This window comes from Oryza sativa, chromosome 4 (assembly GCF_034140825.1).
Source record: "Oryza sativa Japonica Group chromosome 4, ASM3414082v1".
Taxonomy (NCBI): Eukaryota; Viridiplantae; Streptophyta; class Magnoliopsida; order Poales; family Poaceae; genus Oryza; species Oryza sativa.
In genome coordinates this window covers 18,355,118-18,381,392 of record NC_089038.1, presented here as the reverse complement: position 1 = coordinate 18,381,392, position 26,275 = coordinate 18,355,118, and the positions used below count along the sequence as shown (strand labels likewise).

General features: G+C 44.1%; 3 protein-coding genes and 1 pseudogene across 3 annotated transcripts; 1 reads left to right on the top strand and 3 right to left on the bottom strand.

The window, feature by feature from the left end:
* Nucleotides 1–1,198: 1,198 nt before the first annotated feature.
* LOC4335592 (F-box/LRR-repeat protein 14) lies at nucleotides 1,199–3,972 on the bottom strand. Its single transcript, XM_015778550.3, has 2 exons — nucleotides 3,734–3,972; nucleotides 1,199–3,065 (listed from the first exon to the last, which is right to left on the bottom strand). Exon 2 carries the CDS (start codon nucleotides 3,007–3,009, stop codon nucleotides 1,570–1,572), a length of 1,440 nt encoding a protein of 479 aa, XP_015634036.1. The 5' UTR covers nucleotides 3,010–3,065; nucleotides 3,734–3,972; the 3' UTR covers nucleotides 1,199–1,569.
* Nucleotides 3,973–5,388: 1,416 nt separating this feature from the next.
* On the bottom strand, nucleotides 5,389–8,101 carry LOC9270476 (F-box/LRR-repeat protein 14). Its single transcript, XM_015779019.3, has 2 exons — nucleotides 7,882–8,101; nucleotides 5,389–7,186 (listed from the first exon to the last, which is right to left on the bottom strand). Exon 2 carries the CDS (start codon nucleotides 7,128–7,130, stop codon nucleotides 5,682–5,684), a length of 1,449 nt encoding a protein of 482 aa, XP_015634505.1. The 5' UTR covers nucleotides 7,131–7,186; nucleotides 7,882–8,101; the 3' UTR covers nucleotides 5,389–5,681.
* A 524-nt stretch (nucleotides 8,102–8,625) lies between these two features.
* Nucleotides 8,626–14,665, top strand: LOC112938795 (uncharacterized). Its single transcript, XM_066310096.1, has 8 exons — nucleotides 8,626–11,430; nucleotides 11,822–11,964; nucleotides 12,067–12,433; nucleotides 12,513–12,926; nucleotides 13,006–13,266; nucleotides 13,427–13,669; nucleotides 13,756–14,011; nucleotides 14,103–14,665. Exons 1-8 carry the CDS (start codon nucleotides 8,770–8,772, stop codon nucleotides 14,513–14,515), a joined length of 4,758 nt encoding a protein of 1,585 aa, XP_066166193.1. The 5' UTR covers nucleotides 8,626–8,769; the 3' UTR covers nucleotides 14,516–14,665.
* Nucleotides 14,666–16,568: 1,903 nt separating this feature from the next.
* On the bottom strand, nucleotides 16,569–19,515 carry LOC9268128 (F-box/LRR-repeat protein 14-like; annotated as a pseudogene).
* Nucleotides 19,516–26,275: the final 6,760 nt, after the last annotated feature.

Genomic DNA, 26,275 nt, shown 5'->3' with positions numbered 1-26,275 from the left:
AAGTGATCTTATTCCAGTGAGAAAACCCTCGCGTCCTGGGCCTCTTGTTGGGCCCTGGGCTCCTGGCCCTATGGTCTCTTTATTCTTTTTCAATGTTTTTCCCCTCCTTTATATATACTAGCATATGTTTTTTTCCAAAGCAAATGAAAATTTTGATAATATATTGCAAATGTACATTTTGCAACATTATTTTTTTAAAAGGAACTTCTATTTTTTTTAGTTCTTACACTGTGTGAAAGCCTATTGTTCACGTGAAGTAAAAATTGTCCCTTAAATCATTTTCTTAGCTTTTCAAATAGATCAAAAATATCATGCTACTAAAATTTAATTTCTTATCACCCTTTATCTCCGAGCCCATTTTTCAAAATAATCACCACTCACTTTAAAGAGGGCGGCTAGTACATCCGCTATCTCACATCCGCCATAATGACACGCTTAGCGACTTTTTTTCTCTAAATTAATCACGTTAATAACTTTAGTACTCCATCCATCTATTTTTTATAGTCATATTTCCAAATCTGAAAAATTTATTTTTGATAGGCATATTTCAATCCAACAACCTATCCTCTTAATGACTTTCTCGGATTTAATACGTGACTCTTTATTCTTCCACACAAGATTGGCTACATGGGCATCGAAAAATGTAAATATTAATGAATCGCTTGTTTACGAGGAATGATTAGTAGCATATTCAAATGTATGATAAGTAAAATTACTTATCCTTGGTCATGTGTTAAGATGAAATATGACTATCAAAGGTAGATGGATGGAGTATATTTTAGCAGGAGTTTGTTTTTTTAAAAAATGTACAATGTCTTAAATTTTGAGTTTGGAAGTTTGAATTCGAAGTTTGAAAATTTTAGTTAATGTCGGAATTTTAAATTTTGAAATGAAACTTTCCGTTGAAAGAGTCTCTATTAGTTAACTCTCAGAGTGTTGCTCGGAAGAAATATGGTAAATTTGTACAAATACATTATTCCCACACAGTCAATTCATCCCTAGTGATTGAACGTACATACATATCCAACATTTTCAACTATTGATTATTGATATATCCTACTGAAAACCGCATTAAATTAGGTCAGAAGGCAATGAGGAATAGCGAGTTTTGACTCCAAAGGTTGCAGAAAACGAAAATCCTGAGGCTGAATTATATGAATTTCAAGGTAAAATAAACAGAATAATCTTCACAACATCATTGCTGGAAATCATTGAGGATTTTCATTCATTGAGCCATCTTCCAAAATACACAAGAAGCCGTTCTTATGCTACAGCGGACCACAGCAATAAAAAGACTAACTGATAGTACTAGCAAGTACAAAATGATGGTGAAAGATGAATTCTGAACTTCATTCAAGACAAAATAAGCAGAACCATCTTGAGAACACTAGTGCTGGAAGTCACTGAGGATTTTCGTTCATTCCACAATCTACACCATAACACGTTCTTATGCTAGAGCTTTCCACAGCAATTAAGTACTGGCAAGTACAAAATGATGGTGAATAGTAAGACGAGAAAAAGATAACTGGTTAATGCTAATGATGCACTCTAAGCAATGACTTAACAGCTTCAACACATCCTCTTATAATGGCCAAGACTTTTGCAATTCACTTCATAGTAGACTGATTTGGCAGCTCCCAGCACACCTTTCTGGGAAATGTAACCACAGCCACCAACGTCCAGAGACTGTAATTTTTGTGCATGAGCCAGCTCGCTCAGACCAGCATTAGTCACATTATGACAAAACCGGAGTGTGAGGTTAATCAAGCTTGGAAAATGCACAATAAATCGCATCCCATGATCAGTTACTTCGTTGCAATCGATAAGGCTGAGTGTCTCCAGGAATTGTGCAGAGGATAGGGCCTTCATCCCCTTGTTATTGAAGAAGAGGGCACCATTTAGCACAAGAACACGAATTGGACAAGATTCGACGAAACTCACAAGTCCTTCCTGTGTGAAGCCTATTTCAGGGGGATCCCAGTGCGCACAACCTGTAAATGTGAGTTCAACATCCTGAAGCAAAGGACAGTTGAGGGCTAGAGCCTTGAGACTTTCATCAGTAAAACCTGTCCTGAACTCTATATGACCACCAACAACGTAATGTTCTGGTTTTAGCCAAAGTGAGATGCTTTTAAGGTTTTTGCAGGCCTGGGATAGCACAATCATGTCATTGTCAATAACACCAGTAACATACTCCAGGCACAGTTTCTCTAACGCCTTGCACTTCCCCAACAAAAAACGAAGTCCTATTTCTGGGCCGTCTGGCTCTGTTACAAGACGCACCAACTTCAAATCCTTCAAATTCTCACAGCACAGTTCATATCTATGTGTGTTAGCCTTGACTGATGAGCCATAACGTGGGTGAATACTAAAAAAGTTTTCCTTGTTTTCATACTCAAATGTCTTAAGCTTCATCCATCCAGGACCAAACTTTAAAAAGTTATACTGGCTTACTCCCTTGCAATTGCTGACGATGAGTTCTTCCAATGATCCGTCACTACCAAGGTACTCCAGCCACTCAGTGCTGCCAGCAATTCCCTTGCAATCATTAAGGTAGAGAGAAGATAGAGCCTTGCAACCAAAAGCTACCATGAGAAGCCCACTTGAAGTTACTTCTGGTATGGAGTTCAGCTTCAGAGACATCAACTTCTTGCAGTAAGTTAGGCAAGCAATACCAGCATCATTGATTTTTGAGCAGAAGCTTAAGGTAATATCATTAAGCAAAGTACAACAAGATGTAAGAACAAAGAGACCTTGGTTGTCAATATGGTTCCCATTGCCAGGTGTCGAACCAGAGTAATCGATCTCTACTTTGAGCAAATTAGGAAACCGGGAACAAAGTGCTGAGAAATCTTCTGTTGAAAGTCCACAACCAATGCAAATAGTAGCCCTTTGCTCCGCATCGATGGCGTAGAGCTGCTTCGACACAAGAGAGACAGAATTCAGATCACTTGTCCTTGTAATCCTCTTGAGAATCTCTATGATCAGTTCCTCGGAAAGATGCTCCATTGAGAAATACAGCAGAGCAACTTAGGTATTTCAAGGTGTAGCAGGTGTCCAGAGCCCTGGATTAAAATTAATGAAATCATAATGAACCACATGAATATATGATGGAAAATTCAAGTAGCATATTCATACTGATGAAACATAAAACTTTTCGCTTTTTCCTGTACATGTTTGCGATTCATGGTTCGTTTGCTGATCTTCACAAATATAAATCAAGTATGTGACCTATTTATTCATCTACAAAACGATTAATAAAGGCAGAATCCTATTAATTTATCTCGAAATCAGTTAACACAGAGTAGCTTTGCAAACCTAGAAGGGAATAAATGTAGCAACTATGTATATATTGGTTTACAGGAACAATTGATAAATAAGGGATCTACAACTAAACGAAGTAAAATCTTAGAATTGCTTGTTCAAAGGAACGAGCGAATTATATTCCACAAATCAATTTAATAAAAAACATCAGCATTTATACAAACTAAAAACTGGAACTTACGAGGCAATTGATGAAACAAGCAGGGCTAGGTTTAAAAAAAAATCACAAGAAATTGCAACACGAATCTGCTGGATCGACATATTTAGAAGCGTCCAGGTAGAAGAGCCATCATGCAACTGAGCCGAAGATTAAATTTCCTTTTTATATTCAATCTCAGAACGCACTTGTCTCCTCTTCGGTAATCTCGAGTCCTCAGCCAAGAACTGAAAGCGCAAGGTAGATACATACCTCGAAGGAATCGGCGATCGATGGCCGGGATTGTTTCTTGAAGAGGAACCAAGAAGAAGGCGGGCGGGAGAGGACCAGCCGAACTGGGCAGGGTGGGGAGGAGGTGATCGTGGAGGAGGAAGAGGAGGAGGGGTGGATGCGGCGGAGGTAGAGGAAAGCCTCGCTCGCGCGCGGCCACCTCGCTCCCGCAGTCCCGCTCCGCCGCAGTGTCGGGGCACCGGCGGCGAGCTCTTCCCCTTACTCCGGTCGGCGGCGGAGAGCGATAAAACCCTCGCGTCGCTCGTGTCGCGTTCCTGGGCCTCCTGGCCCATTGGGTCGTTTGTTTTTTTTTCTCCCTTTTTTTCATTTTCTTTATTTGTTAGAATAAAAATACCAGCATATGTTTTTTTTTCGAAAGGAAATTAAACTTTAATAGTATATGTAGAAAATTCACCTTATCGCAACTTTTTTTTTAAAAAAAATGGAGAACTCTTTTTTTTCCTCTTATATTGTGTGAAACCCTATTTTTCATGTAAACTAAACATTGTTGAAAAATTGTTTATCTTACTCCTTGAATTATTTAGCCGATCACATAACCTACACCCTCAAACTATTTAAAATGACTCATGTTACTCGTAACAAAATTTCTGTTTTTTTTCTATCTATATAAGTTGCACAAAGAGAAATGCTACTCGGCAGTAAAATAAATAATTTTTAATAGTTTAATGGTAAAATGAGAAAAAAATAGTTTAGGGGTTAAGTCATCCAACAAAATATTTTGGGAGAGTAACATAGACTTTCTTTTTTTAAAAAAAAACGTCCCTTATTTCATTTTTAATCTTTTCAAATACATCCAAATACTGTCGTAGTCAAATTTAGCATTTTATTTCCCCTCATCTCCGAACTCATTATTTTTAAGAGTAACGTCGCCCATAGGTTCATAATGCTACTAATCAGATCTTTGCTGTCACCGCTCATCGTAATACTTCAGTTCTAAATGTTTCTTGATTTAAGAGTAAACTGAATTCGGACCAAATTTTCTAATTAATGATGAAGTAGCACATCTTAAAAGGTGTAGAGTCTTTCTCCGTCAAACTAATCTTTTAGGTTATGTAAGCTTATGATGTGAAATTGTAGGTCGAGTTGATTGAACCTATGGGATAGCAAACCCAACATGCATGACTCTTTGTGGCCCATAGGTGGTGGACCAAGTTACACACTCTAACAACTGGTATTTATAGAGCTTAGGTCTAAAAACACATCAGAGTGGATATACATACCACTACATTGTATTGTACATGGACATGGCTAACCCCTTGGAACAAGATCACCAACCCATCATGTCAAAGCTCTAGTGTCCACAAATATTACACATGCAAGTGAGCTTTCAATAGAAATTTAGCGAGATTAGGATGTACTACAGGTTTTCGTCTCTTTAAGCGTGTTTTAAGGAGCGAATTCGTGGATGTGCGTGTGTAGTGGTGTAAATCCATATGCATCAGCCGTGTAATCGAAGAAAAAAAAAGGAGCCTGTAGCACAAGTGCAGCAAGTTTGTACACATTACGCTGTAAAAAAATGTTTGCTCACTCAGGAGTGTGGGTCAACTCAAGACAAAATTACACATTTACACTTAGGACCAGCCAAATGTTGTTTATGTGTAAGAACTGATCAAGCATTCCCAAGTTTAATGAAATATATATTTGCAACTAAAATTATGACAAGCTGAAAACCACCAACACCAAGTTTGACACGAAAATTCAGTACACTAGCTGGGGACACAATGATGAGATGCCTGCAGACTTGCAGAGTACTACTAGTACATATACTTTGCTCAGTTGGTCTTATGTTTAGAGCGAATAACAGGAACAAAAGGGAAAAGTAAAATCAAGTTCAAAAATGGCGGTGAAAACTGAAAAGTCCGATCACAGAGACAATAGGGTTAACAGCAAAAGCAACCAATTAACAGCCTCAATCAACGAGTCTTTTAAGATGGGTAGCACCTGATCTGGCCGAGTTGGGAAAGTACTGGACTGATCTAGCTGAGCCCTGCACAGCATGTTCAGATATATTAGAGCAGCCTTCAACAACCAGAGACTGTAATTTCTGTGCATGTACAAGCTCAGCTATTCCAACATCTGTCAAACCAGAACAATACTGAAGCTTGAGATCAGCCAGGCATGGGTAGTGCACAAGGAAGCACATTCCGTAATCAGTTATCTTCTTGCAATCGACGAGGCGGAGTGTCTTCAGGAACGGTGCAGATGAGAGTCCCTTCATCCCCTTGTCATTGAAGAAGAGGGTGCCGTTTAGTGTGAGAGAACGGATTGGACAAGAATGCATGAGCTTCACAAGTCCCTCCTGTGTGAAGCCTATTTCCGGATATTCCAAGTCCTCAACACCTGCAAATGTGAGCTCGAGATCCTGAAGTAATGGACAGTTGTGGGCTAGCATCTCAAGGCTTTCATCGGTGAAACCCATCCTAAGAACCTCATGTTCATGGAAGCGTCGAGGCATCATCCAAAGTGAGATGCTTTTAAGGTTCTTGCAGCTCTGGGATAGCACAATCATGTCCTTGTCAATAAGACCGCCAACATACTCGAGGCATAGTTTCTCTAACGCCTTGCACTTCCTTAGCAGAAAACGTAGTCCTATTTCTGGACCTTCTGGCTCTGTTCGAAGTCGAGCCAGCCTTAAATCCTCCAAATTCTCACAGCACAGATCATATTTATACACACAGTTAGCATTGTATGAGGGGTCATGGCGAGTGATGAAGTGGTTCACCATGGTTTCCTTGTTTACAAACACAAATTTCTTAAGCTTCATCCATCCTCGACCAAACTTTAAAAAGTCATACTGGCTTATTCCCGGGCAATTATTGACGACGAGTTCTTCCAATGATCCATCACTGCCAAGGTACTCCAGCCACTCAGTGCTGGCTGCAATTCCCTTGCAATCATTAAGGTAGAGAGAAGATAGAGCCTTGCAACCGAAAGCTACCAAGAGAAGCCCACTTGAAGTTACATCTGGTATGGAGTTCAGCTTCAGAGACATCAACTTCTTGCAGTAAGTTAGGCTAGCAATACCAGCATCATTGATCTTTGAGCAGAAGCTTAAGGTGAGATCATTAAGCGAATTACAAGAAGATGAAAGAACAAAGAGACCTTGGTTGTCAATATGGTTCCCATTGCCAGGTGTCGAACCAGAGTTACCGATCTCTACTTTTAGCAAATTGGGAAACCGAGAACAGAGTGCTGAGAAATCTTCTGTTGAAAGTCCACAATCAATGCAAATAGTAGCCCTTTGCTCCGCATCAATGGCGTAGAGCTGCTTCGACACAAGAGAAAGAGAATTCAGATCGCTTGTCCTTGTAATCCTCTTGAGAATCTCTATGATCAGTTCCTCGGAGAGACGCTCCATTGAGAAATACAGCAGAGCTAGTTAGGTCTTTCAAGGTGTAGCAGTTGTCCAGAGCCCTAGATTAAAATTAATGAAATCATAATGAACCGCATGAATATATGATGGAAAATTCATGTCGCATATTTATACTGACGAAACAAAAAACTTTTCGCTTTTTCATGTACATGTTTGGGCTTCACGGTTCGTTTGCTTATCTTCACAAATAGATCAAGTATGTAACCTATTTATTCATCTATAAAATTATTAATAAATGCAGAAACATATTAATTTATCTCGAAATCAGTTAACACAGAGCAGCTTTGCAAACCTAGAAGGGAATTAATGTAACAAACTATGTAGTATCTTGGTTTACAGGAACAATTGATAAACAAGTGATCTACTACTAAACGAATTACAATCTTAGAATTGCTTGTCCAAAAGAACAAACGAATATTCCACAAATCAATTAATAAAAAAAACATCAGCATTTATACAAACTAAAACCTGGAATTTACGAGGCAATTGATGAAACAAGCAGCCTAAGTTTAACAAAATCACAAGACAAACTGCAACACGAATCTGCTGGATTAACATGTTTCGAAGCGCCCAGGTAGAGACATCATGCAACTGAGCCAAAGATCAAAATTTCTTTTTTTTTTTTTTGTATCACAGAACGCACTGGTTTCTTCCTCGGTAATCCCGAGTTCTCAGCCAAGAACTGAAAGAGCAAGGTAGAGGAGCAACGGCGAGACATAGAGATGAATATATATACCTCGACGAGGGATTGTTCCTTGAAGAAGAACCAAGAAGAGGCGGGGGAGGAGGTGACCGTGGAGGAGTAGGTGTGGCCGCGGCGGATCGCGGTGGAGGAAAGCCCCCGCTCGAGCTCGATCGATTCTTGGATGAATCGCTCGCGCTCGCCGATGCCGCAATGTCGGGCACCGGCGGGCGGCGGAGAGCTCTTCCCCTTCCCCCGGCGGCGGAGAGGGTATAAACCCTCGCGTTGTTTGGAATTTTTTGTATTTTTAGATTTTTTTTTTTAATATTTACAGAAATATTATAGCGCCGAAAAAATTTGCAAAACTAGACCCTGCCGCCCTTCGCAAGGGCGGCAAGCCGACGTGGCACACGGCGCGCTGGACGGCGCGGGACGGCCGTCCTCCTGCCCCCTCCTGCCCTCTTGCCGCCCTGGCAAAGGGCGGCAGGACCCCCTTGCCGCCCTTACAGAAGGCGGCAGGCCTGGCCGCCTATAAAGCCCAGCCGGCTCCTTTGAGGAGCCCATTCCCTCCTAACCTCTCCACATCAAAAAAAAAAAAAAAAGGAGAAGGGGAGGAGAAGAAAAGAAGAGGCGAAGCCCTGCCAGTTTCAAACTTCGATTTCAGGTAATATTCGTAGATTATATACGTGACTAAATATATGATAAATGCATTGTATGAAATAGAGTTTTACCTGTGGTACTATATAAATATATATTGTTAGATGTAGCCATGTAGGTAACTTAGTAGATCTGTAGTATTTGTAGTTATTAGGTTTGTAGTTTTAAATGTTGTTGAGTAACATTGCAATAGAATATATAAAAATTTAGGTACGTTGCAAAGAAGATATTACACTGTAGTCGTTTATTATGTAAAATAACGGCCTAGTAATTAACTTTGCAGATATGTCCAGTAAACTTATATTTCAACTATACCATGGTCAAGGAAACGTCCGTTATGGGCCAACTGGGGTAGATCTGTCAGAATTTATTGTAACAGCAAGGGGAATTGATAGGCCAGCCGAGAGGAGTGTACCTTCTATAAAAAAATGGTTGATGCGGGGCTTGGGAGTTGATCCACAGACTAGTGACATTACAATCTATGTTGTAGTAAGTCGGGCAACAGAGGGTTTTTATTGGGAACTAATGCCGGTTCAAAACTCTGGGATGTGGAGATGGTATGTGGAGAATGCATTGCAACGTGGGTGGCCTCTAGCTATGGTTCCGTATGTTCATCCGAAGGATCCAAGTGTACAGATGAACATGGATGATGGCGAGGGGCCAAGTGCAGAAGTGAATGAGATTGAAGTGGATCAGGTCAACGCACCAGAGGAAGATGGAGTAGCTCCAGTAGTAGCTCCAGTAGGCATGCAACCTGGTGGAGTGGCTGACGAGGGGGAGACTGTGGGTGCCATTGTGGACGAAATGGAAAAAGAGGATAGTGACAACGAGCGTGTCGAGGAAGATGATTCGTCAGATGATGACGAGAACAATATTAATCCAGCTGAATGGGCTAGTGATGATTTTTCTGGTTTGGTCATCTCTGAAGGGGAAAATGTGAGATGGGAGTACAAGGAAAACGAGATTATCGAGGGAGCGAGGTATGGTAATGGAGAAGACATGAAGGAGGCGGTGAAGCATTATGCAGTGTCACTTCATAGGGAGTTTTGGGTTGCCAAGTCTAACCGGACACAATATGAAGTTAGGTGTGTTAATGAAAAAGATGGGTGTCCGTGGAGAGTGCACGCCTATAAGGGGAAATGGAAGGACTACTGGACAGTGTCGGTCGTTACGAAACATACTTGTTATCTACCTGGTGTTCAAAAATACCACAGGAACATTACATGTGCATTTGTTGCATCTGAGATGTATGCGCATGTCGTGGACAATCTGGCATATGAACCGAAGTCAATAATCCGACATATCGAACAGACTTTCAAGTATACAATTAGCTATGCCAAGGCGTGGAGGGCCAAACAGAAAATAATAGAGATGAGATTTGGAACTTATGAAGCCTCATATGACAATTTGCCACGTCTGCTATCTGTTATCCAACAAAGAAACCCTGGGACCTCTTGTGCACTCAAGACATTCCCCTCAATTGAACATCCTGGCAAGACTGTGCTGCAAAGAGCGTTCTTAGCTCTACATGCATGCAAGATGGCATTCGTGCACTGTCGTCCAGTTCTTTGTATTGATGGCACATTTTTGACCGGGAAGTATCGGGGCCAGATACTAACGGCAATTGGGGTAGATGGGAACAATCAGGTATTGCCGTTGGCATTTGCTTTTGTCGAGAGCGAGAACACCGACAGCTGGTACTGGTTCCTCCATCTGGTTAAGACAGAAGTTGTTGGTATGAGGCCCAATGTGTGTCTAATACATGACAGGCACGCCGGTATGCTTCGAGCGATAGAAGAGTTAAAGTTTGGGACTATGGAAAGAGGATACCCTGGCCAGTGGGAAGATGTACAAAGCAGGTGGTGCATGCGTCATATGGGAGCTAATTTCTTCAAGCAATTTAAGAACAAGGAGTTGATGAACATGTTCAAGAGGCTATGCAATCAGAACCAGGAGAAAAAATTCAATGAGCTTTGGAAGAGATTAGATGAGTTGACAGGCAAATGTAGTGACCAGCGTGCAACAAGACCAGCGGCCGCTGTACCTGACCCTCCTCAAGCACTCGGAGCTCTCCCAACAGACAGTGTAACATTGGTTAGAAGAACTGGGGAGCAAATTCGAAAATTTTCTCAGTGGATTGAGAATGAGCCAAAAGAGAAATGGGCTAAGACTTATGACACAGGTGGTGCTAGATATGGTATAATGACAACAAATTTGGCGGAAGTTTACAACTGGGTGATGCGCGGTGTCCGTGGACTCCCACTAGTTGGTATAGTGGAGTTCATTTTACATGGGACATGCAAGTATTTCAGGGAGCGGTTCCAAGCAGTTTTTCCCTCTATGCCGAACAACAACATTTTATTTGGAACTTTCATGGAGAAAAAACTAGCGGAGTGGCGTGCAAAGGCCATGAAACATCGAGCTCTAGTGCAAGGTACCCAACAACACAGGTTTGAGGTACTCTGCCAAGACAAGGCAGGCAGGGGTATCTACCGCAAGAGAGTAAAGCAGGAGTGCGTTCTCAAAGACGACGGCACATGTCACTGCTCCTGTAGAAAGCCGACGCTGCTCCACAGGCCATGCACCCATGTCATTTCCGCGGCATCTGAGTGTGGCATCCAAGATGCAGTATATGTGTCACAATACTTCTCCAAGCAAGCAATATATCACACATGGAGTGGCGAGATTTTTGGCTTCGGTGTAGCTGGGGAGTTCACAAAGATTAACGATCTGATAATCTATATTCCTGACCCAACGAAACTCCGAGACAAGGCGGGACGGAGGAAGACTCGGCGCATCCGCAACGATATGGATGAGTCGGAGGCAGGCAGGGTGAAGCGGTGCAGCAAATGCGATGAACGTGGCCACACCTACAAGTATTGTCCTAAAGACAAGGAAAAACCAAGTGCGGCGGAGGCAGGTCTATCAGGATCAGCAGCAGATGGAGCTCGCCCTACGGGTGAAGGCACTACTTCAAGGCGACCCCGTCCTAGACGTTCACGTGGAACGACCGGTTACGTGGTGTAGTTCGTGTGTTGTATGTTGGCAAAAGGCTTTGCTTGTAATTTCGTTCGAACTTATCGATATGTTCGCATTGTGTTGTGTTGCGAACCACTTGTTAGACTTCCGCATGTAATGTCTTTATGTTTTACGGCTTGTAATTTTGTTTTATGTTATTTCATTCTCGTTACGTGCCTTTGTGTAACGAAAGTTATGTTCTCAATAATCTGCACTCTTGCATGTCTCTATAAGTATTCTTCCGTTTCAGATAACTTGTTTTTACAATTATATTATTACCTTCTTATTTACCCTAACATGTAACACGTTACTTGCAGAGATGGCACATCCTGAGTTGTTGGATCCGGCGATAGATCAGCGCCACCGGTCGTACCTTACTGCGGTGGAGGGGGCTCAGCTTGGGACGTTCCGTCCACGGTCGTCACGTGAGCGACTTTTGGTTCACGACTCCTTCGTCGAGAGGTATGGTTTTACTGTGTTCACGACACCGGGCTTACCTTACTACGGTGGAGGGGGCTTAGCAATGTGTTCATTTTAACGTCTGGTATTATTTCGCTTTCGCAGGTTGCGTGAGGCCGGTCTCTTACCGTTGGCTCGGCTAGTTGAGGCCGCGACCGGCGACGACGACGTGACGAGACGTTGGGACCCGGACAGGTCCCTCCTAGCAGCGTTGGTCGACCGGTGGAGGCCGGAGACGCACACTTTTCACCTGCCGTGCGGTGAGGTAGCCCCTACCCTGCAGGATGTCTCTTACTTGTTGGGGCTACCGCTCGCGGGAGACGCTGTCGGGCCAGTTGACATGGGTGTCGACTGGAAGGACGAGCTGACGGCACGTTTCGCACCCGTGCAGCGCCTACCAGGTCTACCGCTCGAGCCGTTGCAGCAGCACCGCAACACCGGGCCTACGAAGAGGTGGCTGCTTCAGTTCACTGTAAGTTCTTTCTACCTAAACTGACGTGTATTATGTACGTAACTTGTAAAGTGCCTAACATTTCATCCAACGCTTGCAGGTTGACCAGCTACCGGAGGAGGCCGACGAGTACTCCTTCAGCCGTTGTTTGGAGGCGTACTTGTTGTGGCTTTTTGGGTGGGTGATGTTCTGTGGTAGTCACGGACACTCGGTCGACCGGGGTCTCGTGCACTACGCCAGGAGCATCGCCGACGCCGCGGTCGGTGAGGTGCCTCAGTGGAGTTGGGGCTCCGCGTTGCTGGCGGCTCAGTACCGTGGCCTCTGCGAGGCTTGTACCAGGACGGACCCTGGCGCGATCTTCGGTGGGTGCCCTCTCTTCATTTCTCTTTGGGCGGCTGAGAGGATTGCGATCGGCCGCCCCCTTGTGGAGCACCACCCTTACGACGCGTCGCTGTACGAGAACAGACCGGCGGTCGACTACCCAACGATGGGTACTCTGTGGTGCCGGCGTCAGGTACGTCGCTAGTATTTGGTAATGTTGTCCTACTATTGTTAACTTCATCCTACGTCACACTGACCTTATTGTATTGCAGCGCCGATGGGCTCACGTGCAGGTTAGGCGGTCGTACGCGGAGTTTGTGATGGAGTTCGACCGCCTTCTGCCGACGGACGTAGTGTGGGAGCCCTACAGTGCCTTGCTTACCCACAGTCGGGCGCCGCTAGGCCTGTCCACACTCTGCACGAGGGACCAGGCGTACTGGATGACTACGGTTCCGATGGTGTTCGACATCTGTGTCGAGCCGCACGCACCTTACCGCGTGATGCGGCAGTTCGGCTTCCGTCAGTCCTTTCCAGTCCCGTTTCCGGCGGGCGTCACGGCTGCCGTTCACCGGTAAGCCGTTTTACTACGATTTAATATGTTGCATTAACATCGGGCTGTCCATAATAATTTGCTTTGTTTGTCGTTTGCCCTAATACAATACATTAATTTGCAGGTACTCGCGCAAGGGTCAGCACTCAGCTGGTCACTGGCCTGCCAAGTTGGGGCCTTTTCTCGACGACTGGTTGCTTGCTACCGAGGAGGTCGTGGACCACGCGGGAGAGCCACACACGGAGGAGGGGTATGAGGCGTACCTACGTTGGTATCAGCCACGCACCCGTACTAGAGTCACCTACGCTCCGACGGAGCAACAGGCCCACGCCGCGAGCGCCAGAGACCTCTACGCCAGGCACCGCGACCAGGACTTCGCTCGTGCGGTGAGTACCTTGCATCGCACCATCGTCTCATCATCCTTTCTGTTGGACAAAGGCTACGAATATTTACGTTGTAATTAACCGTGCAGGCCGTTGAGTGCAACAGGGTCGTCGTTGATGCTACAACGGCGATCCAACGGTTAGGCGCGGGGATTGAGGTGGGGGCAGACGAGCACCTGTCGACGTACACGCGGATACGGGACTCGATGCGCTCGGTTCTCCGTGCGCTGACCTGTCGTGCTGCCGACGTTGCTCAGGCAGACGCAGCACCACAGGTGCGTCCCCGACCGACTGCTCCTCGTCCAGCTGCGCACGTTCCTACGCCGACACCCCCTCCCTTCGGAGGTACGTATATTCAAGGTCTATTTGTACATCATCAATCAATTGATACTCAATTTATGTGTAAGCTTACAAGTGTCGCGTCGTCGATGTGTAGGCTTCGCTCAGCCTGGGACGACGCCGGGCGCCCACTCCTGGCAGGCTGCGGGGTCATCGTCACAGGCAGGTGTGTCGGCCTCGCTGTCTGCGCAGTTCTGGCAGGACGCCGGGACTTCGTCACAGCCGCCCGGCACGTCTTGGCAGGGTCCTACCGGGACTTCGTCCGAGCACGGGTGGGCTTCCGCCACGCACTTCGACATTAGTGACTTCGACTTCCCGGACATTATCGGTCCCTCACAGCTTGGAGGCGCACCGCCGGTGCACACGCAGGAGCAGTCGCCCTCCACCCCACTCCCAGACCCTCGCGCTACCCGTGCTGTCCCACCGGATCGCTTCACGTACTCCCAGGACCACGTGCGAGCACAGGCCCGGAGGACCAAGCGGGGTCGCGGCGCGAGTCACGGCCAGTAGAGCAGACATCTCTTTATTTTTCTTTACATTCTTGTACTATATGGTTGTAAACTGAATATGTTGTTGTTTATATTCGGGACTCGCATTCCTACACTTCGCTGTTACGTTTTCCAAAAACAGGAGTCCTTTCCAGCCGTTGTGCAGAGAGGAAGCTGCCGCCCTTGCAGAGGGCGGCAAGCCCTCGGCTCCCCGCGGCCCGTGCGCGCCGTCAAGACGCACACGGCGCCGTGTGCCACGTCGGCTTGCCGCCCTTGCGAAGGGCGGCAGGGTCTAGTTTTGCAAATTTTTTCGGCGCTATAATATTTCTGTAAATATTAAAAAAAAAAAAATCTAAAAACAAAAAAAACTCGCGTTGTTTGTGTCGCGTAATTGGGCCTCGGCCTCCTGGACCTTTGGGTCGTTTTTTTTTTTGGAAAGAAAATTGAAATTTAATGAAATGTAGAAAATTTACTTATGCCAATTTTTTTTCGAAAGAACAAGAAAACTTCTTTTTTTGGTTAGAATCTGTGAAAGCCTGTTATTCACATAAGTTAAATTTGTAAAAAAAAAAGTCCATTTAACATTCTCAAATTATTTTAACTGATCACTTAACCCACAGACTATTTGCTGCCTCATTTTACACCCTTGGACTATTGAAAATAGTTCATGGTACCCTGTAAAGAAATTTCTCCTTTTTATTCTATGTAAATCGTATTTTTGCATTGAAATTTGATAGGATTGATAGATGCATTATAGTTTACATCTCAATATTTTTAGAATTTTGGAACTTTGGTAGTGTTGTCACCTATGACTTAAAAATTCATCTTAAAATATGACTTCTATATGGGGGCATGCCACTAAGCTGTAAAATAAATCATGTTTAGCAATTTAAGAGGTAAAATCAGCCAAAATAGTTTAGGGTTAAGTGATCTAATAAAATATTTCTAGGTGTAACACGGACTTTTTTCCCATAAAAAATTGTCCCATAGGTCATAATCCAAGTACTATAGATTAGAGTATAATATGACATATTCGAATTGAGATATGGTGTTGTAGCAGTAACGACTGCAACTTTAGCAGTCGGAGCATGTTATAGCCGTTGGATCGATGAGCCAACGCCCGGATTCGCTCTGTCATCCTGTTGCACCATCGATGCTACAGTAATCGCTATAGTACAGATTTGCTACAGTGTTTTCTGAACAGTATTTTCCTTCCATCTGAGCCGTTGATTTTTGATCCATCGGCTGCACTGCAACTGCTAAAGTTGCAGTCATAGTAACAACTGCACCAGATCTTGATCCGACATATTCCGTATTAGATCAACTTATTCTGGAATGCAGAGAGTACATGGGCATGACCTATAACTACCCGTGGGGTTATAGGTCCCCCTAACATATAAGATTGAAAGAAAAGAACAAAATACCTGCAATACGGGAACCTGGTAAAGCACAGAGATGTGGTGAAGTCGTAGCTTCATGACTCGACGCATTAGAGTTTAAAGTCCTTGAATTCATGAATATTACACACATGTAAGTGGACTTTTCACATGAATTTAGTCAAATCAGGAATGCGCTGCTGGTTTTTGTTTTTTTAGCATGTGTTAGGTGGCATATTAGCGATAATGTGTGTGTAGGGGTGTACGCATCTACCATTTAGGCCTTGTTTGGTTGGGGAAAAATTTTAGGTTTGGTTGTCATATTAGATATACGGACACACATTTGAAGTATTAAGCATAGTCTAATAACAAAACAAATTACAGATTCTGTCATTAAACTGCGAGACGAATTTATTAAGCCTAATTAATCCATCATTAGCAAATGTTTACTGTAGCACCACATTATCAAATCATGGCGCAATTAAGCTTAAAAGATTTGTCTCGCAATTTACACGCAATTGTGTAATTGATTTTTTTTCCTACATTTAGTATTCCATGTATGTGTCCAAACATATGATGTGACAGCGTGAAAATTTTTGTTTTAAGAACTAAACAGGGCCTTAATAGAAAAAAGAAGTCGAAAAAAGAAGGAACCTGAAGCACAACTGTTACAGCAGCACGTTTGCTCACATGTTACGCTGTAAAAAAGTGTTTGCTCACTTAGGAGTGTGGGTCAACTCAGGATAAGATTACACATTACACGTAGTACCAGCCAAATGTTGTTTATGTGTAAGAACTGATCAGGCATTCCCAAATTTGATGAAAGATATATTTGCAACTAAAACTATAACAAGTTGAAAACCACGATAAATGCAAAGGATACCAACAAGTTTGACGCCAAAGTGAAAAATTCCGATCGCTGGAGACTACTCTTCTGAACATTAGCTGTGGACACAGAGTGATGAGATGCCTGCAGAGTACATCATCATATGGTTTGCTCAGTTGCTCTTATGCTTAGAGAGAATAACAGGAACAAAAGGGGCAAAGTAAAATCAAGTTCAAAAATGACAGTGAAAACTGAAAAATCAGATCACAGAGACGATATGGTTTAACAGCAAAAGCAACAGCTCCATCTGAGATATCCACCGATGGTGTGCGGTCAGCAACGAATTAACAGCTTCAATCAATGCAGTCTTTTAAAATGGGCAGCACATGATCCGGCAGAGTTGACAAAGTACTGGACTGATCTAGCTGCACACTGCACAGCATTTTCAGATATATTACAGCAGCCATCAACAACCAGAGACTGTAATTTCTGCGCATGTACAAGCTCAGCTATTCCAACATCTGTCAAACCAGGACAATGCTGGAGCTTGAGATCAGTCAGGCATGGGTACTGCACAAGGAAGCACATTCCAGAATCAGTAATCTCCTTGCAATCGACGAGGCTGAGTGTCTCCATGAATGGTGCAGATGAGAGTCCCTTCATCCCCTTGTCATTGAAGAAGAGGGCACCGTTTAGTGTGAGAGTACGGATTGGACAATAATGCATGAGCTTCACAAGTCCCTCCTGTATGAAGCCTATTTCTGGAGGCTCCCAGTGATCAACACCTGTAAACGCGAGCTCAACATCCTGAAGCAAAGGACAGTTGTTGGTTAGAGCCTCAAGGCTTTCATCTGTAAGATCCGTTCTGAAAACTATGCCATCAGGTTCATGGTAGAGTCCAGGTATCATCCAAAGTGAGATGCTTTTAAGGTTCTTGCAGCTCTGGGATAGCACAATCATGTCCTTGTCAATAACACCGTTAACATACTCCAGGCATAGTCTCTCTAACGCCTTGCACTTCCTCAGCAGAAAACGTAGTCCAGTTTCTGGGCCTTCTGGCTCTGTTATAACTCGAGCCAGCCTTAAGTCCTCCAAATTCTGACAGCACAAATCATATCTATACACACAGTTAGCATTGTGCGAGGAGTCATGGCTGGGGCCAAAGTGTTTCCACAAGCTTTCCTTATTTTCAAACTCAAATTTCTTAAGCTTCATCCATCCTCGACCAAACTATAAAAAGTCATACTGGCTTATTTCCTGGCAATTGTTGACGACGAGTTCTTCCAATGATCCATCAGTGCCAAGGTACTCCAGCCACTCAGTGCTGCCAGCAATTCCCTTGCAATCATTAATGAAGAGAGAAGATAGGGCCTTGCAACCAAAAAATAGCATGAGAAGCCCACTTGAAGTTACTTCTGGTAGGGAGTTAAGCTTTAGAGATATCAACTTCTTGCAGTAAGATAGGCAAACAATACCAGCATCATTGATTTTTGAGCAGAAGGTTAAGGTAATATCATTAAGCAAAGTACAACAAGATGAAAGAACAAAGAGACCTTGGTTGTCGATATGGTTCCCATTACCAGGTGTTGAACCAGAGTAATCGATCTCTACTTTGAGCAAATTAGGAAACCGGGAACAAAGTGCTAAGAAATCTTCTGTTGCAAGTCCACAACCAAGGCGTATAGCAGCCCTTTGCTCTGCATCGATAGTGTAGAGCTGCTTCGACACCAGGGAAAGAGAATTAAGGTCGCTTGTCCTTGTAATCTTCTTGAGAATCTCGATGATTAGTTCCTCCGAGAGATGCTCCATTGAGAAACGCAGCAGTGCTAGTTAGGTAATCTCAAGGTTCAGCAGGTATCCAGATCCCTGGTCAAAATTAAGGAAATTATAATGAACCACATCATGGCAAAATGTCTGCGAAGCATACAGACAGTAATGAAATGCTAAACCTTTTGCTGAATGTGTTTCCAGTTTGCCTACTTATCTTCGCAGATAATGAGATAAACAAATAAGAACAAGCAAGAAAATAACCTATTTATTTATTTATTCATCTACAAAACATTAATGAACATAGTAACTTATTTAATTACTTGCCTCCAAATCAGTTAGCATAGACAAACTTTTGAATCTGTACTCTGTAGGCAGAAAATTTGAAGTAATGTAACAATCTACATATCTCAATTCTAATGCTGGTTAAATAAACCAATGTTCCACAAATGTCTGCAATTATATATGAATTAAAATCTGAAATTGCCGGTGCAAACAAGTGTACAAACAAAGCGAACTAACTTTAACAGGATCTGTTGGAATGACATATTTGGATGCACAGGCACCTTAGTAAACCCATCATATGGTTGAGCGATTTTTCTTGGATCTGTTGGCCCAAAACCAGGAGAAAGCCTTGTTACACCCCAAAAGCTAGCTCTAAGAGGTGAGGGGCTCCCCCCACTTTTAAGTTGGTTCAACTCCCCCTAGATTAGCAATGTGGGACTATTCCCAACAGGATCTCTCTAACTAATACGCGGCCTTCTTACTCGGTCATCTCAACCAAGAAGAGGATGTGGAGGCGACGTATATACCTCAAAGGAAACGGCCGGCGATTTGCCGGCGGCTTAGGGTTGTTTCTTGAGGCGGAACCAAGAAGAGGCAGAGGTGGCGCGGAGGCAAGTGTGGAGTGGACGAGGTGGCTGCGGCGCAAGCGTGGGGAAGCGCCGGTGGATTCCGATGTCGGGTGGATCACTCGACTGACCACTGCGCTCGCGCTCGCCGCCGGCGAATTCCTTCGTACGGAGGGGATAAAATGCTCCGGTCTCGAGCTCCAGGGACCTTGTTTGATTGGGCCGAGTAAGAGGCGAGATTGGGGTCCAATCCACGGGTGGTCCCTTTTTTTTTTTTTAATAAGTTCACTCTGACTCCGTCAAATATAAGTCCAATCGAATCCGTATCCCTCAATATATATATAATAAATAATATCAAATATGTTGATCCTATGCTGACATGGCTCGTTGACCTAGTCTAATAGGCTGACTTAGCATGTGGGCCCCACTTGTCATCCTCGCCTCTTCTTCCTCCTCTCTCTCCCCTTCCTCTTCCCCCTTCAGCCCTTCCTTCCCTTCTTCTCCACAGCAATGGCCCGTGCGGATGATAATGGGAAGCGGCGACAGGGCGTGCCGGACGAGCGACAAGCACTAGCGGCGTGAGCAAGATCTGTGTCCGAAAAGAGCGGCACCGCCCCGCCGACAAGAGTATCGTCACTGTTCACGGGGCCGGCAGGGCTGGTAGGGAGTGGAGTGGTCAAGAATCACCACCGCCTCCTCCCACGCGCTCTCCTCGGCCACTCCCGCCTCCTCCCCACATGCTCTCCTCGACTGCCTCCACCTTCTCTGCGCTCCCTCACCATCCGCGCCGAGCCAGACCTACCGCGCCTACACCTTCACTAGAGCCATCCACCTCAATAGCTGAGTCCCCAGGCGACGACGACGGTGGCGGTGGCCTTGTGGAGCTCCGCAACTTGATGCTCTTCTCCAGCGAAGAGAACCACACCTCACTGTAGACCGTCTCTCGAACTACGACATGGTGAGCGTCGGCGGTGAGTCGCGGTGACCCATGTGGGTGGCCACGCATTGCTTGCTATGTCGTTGCAGGAGGGTGGCCGTCGTCACGCCCCACGCCATCAACCTCCACGGCGAGCTCTCCACTGCCATCTGCACGCTCTTGCGCCAGGCCATCCTCAACATGTCCTAGCTAGAATGCTCTCGCCGGCGCGCTTTGACCCAGCCTTGCCACCTAGATCCCCACTTCCATCTGCGCGAGACGGGCACCTTTGTCGAGCGGTGCCCTGCTGCCTCTCGCCGCTGCCCTCTCCTCTACCTCCAGCCATAGCACCGCCTGTTGCCGCCCCTCTGCTGTGTAGGGAAGAGAGAATGGAAAAGAGAAGGAAGGTGAGGGAGGGGAGGATGACATGTGGGACCCACATTATTTTGTTATTTTTTGTGATGACTAGGCTGCCACGCGGATGCCAGATCAGTAGATACCACCGTCAATACAGCCTGGGAGTCATGTTGCACGGTTTTAACCATTGGAGGATACGTTGTTCCCGGTTTTACAGTTTAGGGATACGAATTAGATTTCTACCTATATTTGAGGGAGTCAAATTGGACTTTTTCCTTTTATATTCACTTATCAGCCCATGATGCTTTTAGACGAGGCTCGAGTGGGAGTCCTTGGGCCGCATAAAAACTGAACCGCATGCAAAACACCTTCTTACGCACTTATGGAAAAGTTCACTTTTGGTACCTTAACTATGAGCCAAGTTTCATCCGTACCTGAATCACAAAACCGGATATAGAGCATCCCGAAACTGTTAAAACCAGTGTAAGTGAAATCTATCGATGATTTATATGACGGTTTTGTCCTAGGTGGCATAACGTGGCACACTGTCATAGTTTACGTCTGACGTGGTGGTGGCACAAGTGACAAGAGCGCGGACTAACTGTGGCAGGAGTGCTAGCCCACGCAAAGTCTGTATTAATTGGTGACCAGTGCCGGCCACCTCATCTAGACACATCGAAGGGAGTATGATAGTACCTCTTGTCCCGATCCCCAGGGGCTTAAAAAAATTATATCTTGGTTTGGAACAACCTAACTAAAATTGTATCTAGGCCCCTAATGATTTTGGTGATTAATTACAATACGATTAAAGAGGACTGACATTTTTATTTAAGCAAATGTGAAGGTTATTATGTCCTCAATAAATTAGAATAATGCATATCCCGCCAAATACGTTGATGAGATGTGATGCGGCATAGGACAAATGGTATATTGTAACTTTTCTTTTTGTTTGAGTCAATAGGAATGCCGCACTATTAAGAGGGATGATGCATTGATATATGAGGAGTGATCAAAGTGCTCAAAATCAATTTTTAAAAAGTGTTTCTCCTCAAATTGAGTTGTTCTGGAAATTTTCGGAGTTATTCGAAAGCCATTTTCGGACTTTCCGAAAATGCACAGAACCAGATTTCGCTTCTGGAAATTTTCGGATATATCCGAAAGACATTTTCGGACTTTCCGAAAATGACTGTGAAGGCAAATATGGTTCTGTTCATTTTCGGACTTTTCCGAAATTGATTTTCGGAGTTTCCAAAAAACTTCAGTAAAGGCAAAAGTCGCTTTTGTGTATTTTCGGACTTGTTTGAAAGTGATTTTTGGACTTTTCCGAAAACATCCAGAATGATGTTTTGGTGCTGAAAATTTTCGGACTTATCCGAAATTTTTTTTCGGAATGTCTGAAAAATCTTTCGTTGACTTTGCTATTGGTGCTGAGCTGGAATTTTCGGACATGTCCGAAAACCTTTCGGGATATCCGAAAATCTCAATTATTGTGTATAATGGGCAGAATCTGGGCTGTGGCTATAAATAGCCCCCTCCCCTCACTTGTGAGGGCTGCTGGTTCCATTCCAATCATTTGTGCCCTTGGCTTGCTCTCTCTCTAGCACTTTTGAGCCTTGCTTTCTTGTTTTCCCTCTCACCCGTGTTCGATTTGGATTTGGTGTGTGTGTGAGAGTTGTGGATTCGAGTTTGTGTGAGTGCTTGTCATTGACTTCATGAAGATTTGTGAGCACTTGCATCATCTCCGGGAGTTCTTTGCTTCATTTGTTATTCTTGGAGGTTGAGGACTCCTAGGCGGCTAGGTGTCGCTCCCGAGCCACCGATCTACTTGTGGTTGGCCGGGAGAAGTTTGTGAAGGTCGGATCTCACCTCCGAAACGGAAGAGATACCCTTAGTGGAAGGAGGAGTGCTTAGTGCAACCTCTTGAGGAAAGGGTTAGCTAAGACCCGGCTCTTAGTGAGCTCCTCAACGGAGAGTAGAATCCCCTCAAGGATTCGAACTTCGGGAACAACCTCGTGAGCTTCATCTTTGGTGACTTTACTTCCTCCCTCTCCACTAGCTTTGCTTGTTTGAGCCGCTATAGGTCTAGTTGCTGTTTGTACTAGCATATTATTGTTGTAGGCAACTAGATCTAGGATTTACTTTGCTATTTGTGCTGACTCCGAAAATTTTCGGATATATCCGAAAATTTCGGAAATATCTGAAAATTACTGCTTCCGCTTTTAATTGATTTTTGAATTAGCCTATTCAGCCCCCCTCTAGGCCTAATTGACACTTTCACTAAGAATGCAATCAGCAGCAGGAAGATTTATACTTCCTCCGTTTCACAATATAAGTCATTATAGCATTTCCCACATTTATATTTATGTTAATGAATCTAGATAGAGATAGATATCTATCTAGATATAAATGTGGGAAATGCTAGAATGAGTTACAATGTGAAACGAAGGAAGTAATATCGAATGCCAACAGTCATGCATCATCACCACCATATAGCACTATATTTACAGCATCGGTTAGGCTGTCGATTCACATTGTGAAACGAAGGAAGTAATATCGAATGCCAACAGTCATGCATCATCACCACCATATAGCAACTATATTTACAGCATCGGTTAGGCTGTCGATTCACATTGTGAAACGAAGGAAGTAATATCGAATGCCAACAGTCATGCATCATCACCACCATATAGCAACTATATTTACAGCATCGGTTAGGCTGTCGATTCGCCTCTCCTGATTTGCGACGACTACAGTACAGGGGGCGTCGAAATTCCTGATGTGGATACCTAGAGGCTAAAAAGCAGAGGAAAGGCTGCACGTTATCACGACTGACTGGGACTGGGAACTAAGGAAAGGGACGGAACACACACGCTGATCGTAGATAAGTAGCTGGATTTCCATGGATATTGATTGATGATTCCTGTACGATATGTTGAACATTGCTACGAAGAAAGGCCAGATGCAACCAAGACTTGACCAGCAAACGATTTGTATGCTTGGCGCCATTTTGAGCTGTGCTCAACGTACCATCTTGTTGAAAATGATGAGTGTGATGAACGTACGCAGCACTGTACAATTCGCGGACCTTATACACACTTTGTGCCCAAATATCTTATTATTGGACATGGTCAGTGTGACATAAACGCAGCACCATGCGTTTATTCACCAGATATCCTACAGTCGTCTTCCATTCGATCGAATACTACGATCTGGACTAGTTTTTTTTTTTAAAAAGAAAATAATAATAATCCAAGGCAACCATGAACGCAAGCATGCAGCGATCTGGACTCCATCAATGCAAACATGAGAGATTATGACTTAGTCCGTGTTGGTGAATGGTGATGAACAGCGAACCCCTGGACGGGCACGGCGCCGAGAGCTCAGCAGCTTTGGGTGCTATTTTATTTTTTTTTCCTTGATCAAATTGATTTCTCATCGGAAACCATACTGATACTTGTCATGTCATAAATAGCCTTAAACTTAGGGGACCGGCGCGCGCGCCAGCTGCTCTCGGGCCTCCGGCCCATCAGCCCATTTTTTCTTTTTTTTTTCACGATTTGCTTTTTTCTTTTTCTTTTGCAATTTTTTTCGGTTTTTTCTGATTACCTTTTTTAATCTTTAGCACACTTATTTTTTTCAAAATGTTTTGAGTTGAAAGTTTAAATCTTAACTTGAAAATTTTAAATCTGATTTGAAAGTATTCAAATCTCGATTTGAAAATTTTCGAATCTGAGTTGAAAGTTTTTGAATCTGAGTTGAAAGTTTTCAAATCTGAGTCGAAAGTTTTCGGATTGGAGTCGAAAGTTTTCGAATCTGAGTCGAAAGTTTTTGAATCGGAGTCGAAAGTTTTCAAATCTCAAGTTGAAAGTTTTTAAATCTGAGTCGAAAGTTTTCATATTTTTTCAAATCCGTACTTGAAAGTTTTCAAATCTCGAGTTGAAAGTTTTCAAATTTGAGTTGAAAATTTTCAAATTGAGTTTTGAAAGTTTTTAAAATTTGACTTCAAAAGTTTTCAAATCTAACTTGAAAGTTTTTAATCAGTTAGTAGAAAAAATCTTTCGGAAAAAAATCATATCTTAATTACCGTCATTATCTACTAATCACTTAGTTAATTAAACTAAACTATCGGAAATGCTCGCCGCCAACGCGCACGCGCCACTTGTGCCCGCGACGGTGCCGGTGTTTGCTTCACCTCGTGCCACGGCCCAGCGGCGGCTGGAGCGGCATGCTCGCTGGATGGTCGCGAAGGAGGAGGGCGAGGCCGCGGGCTAGGACGCATTGTCGTTGGCCCGTCCTGACAGCATGCGAGGCGGCGGCGTGTGGTCCACTCCGCGTCATGAGGTTCTGGCCGTAGCGACGCGTGGCCATGGGCGGCGCCGTGAGGCTGTGGCTGGAGGTGGTCTGCGTGTTAGCGTGGGTCACGCTTGGTCACTCGGGCCAGCAGCACAGTGACTAGGCTTGGGTGCTGAAGGGATGGCGTGGTGGTCCAGCGACGGTCGTTGAGCACAACGGTTGTATGGGCTTTGATTGGGAATCGCTGGTGAAAACCTTGCCAGGCCATGGGCCGGCATGACGGCGACTATGCCTTTAGGCGTCATTCCCTTTCTTGGAGGCGTCGTTTTGGCGTCGATCCTTCTAGCAGCAAGAACCTTCCGTGTGCAACCTAGCCATTGGTGGACTCCTGCAACACTTCCAAAGCTCTATAGGCCTAAGGTGTTTGACGAGGCCTTCGCCGCCTTGGTCTCGTTTCTTGCTCTGCTGCGGGTGTTCATCATCCTTATTTGGTTACTGTTGGGTAGAGTCGGAGCTGCTTCACTGTACGGGTGCGATGAAGCTCAGCAACGATGATACACTGCAATCTCCTTATAGGGTTGTTGATGCTAGCTATGTGTAGGAAGTGGCTCCTTGGTAGTTTGGGCTGATGTGCTTCGTCAGTGTCAATTTTGTTTGTTCATTTTAGCTTTGAGGTAGCATCGCAGTGAAGTCGAAGCTGCTGTGTTGATTGGGTGGCAAGCTCGGCAACGATAACATGTGTAGGTTGCTGTGTCGCCTCTATGGCAATTTTGGTCGATGCCTTATGTTAGGCTCCGTCGTGGTAGCATATGTTAGGTTAGCTATGGTGTGGTCTTGTAGTTATGGTTTTCGCTCAGTTTTTCCTAATTAACTAGGCAGCGTAAGGTTTGATCCCGTTTTCTTCTTAAAATTGGACACCTTCTTAATATAAAACGTCGGCAATGGCCTGACCATTTTAAAAAAAAAATTACGTCTCCGGGCCTCTTTGCATGTCATCTAAATTACATATTTAATTATAATGGTTATTCAAAATAATATGTTTTTATGATGGTAATGCCACTTTTACCTATCAAGTCTTAATATTTATATCAGTATATATCAGTTAAGATTTTTAGACCTGGCTATGCATATATTCCTCTAAAATATATTCCTCTAAATATATATGTCTATTTCAAAACACTACGTGTACTCCGGAACAGTTCAGCTCTTAAAGAGAACAGTGTAAAACGACGTTGGAACGAACAGTCCTTAGCGAAAACTTGCCAAGTCAAAGTCGTCGGGTGTGTACATAAATTTACATATCATTGTTTATTTGTTTTAATTTTCGTGGTTAATTAGCACCCAAGTAGCTAGGTAGGACATGATAGTGCTACACCCCTCTCGTCTTTATATACGA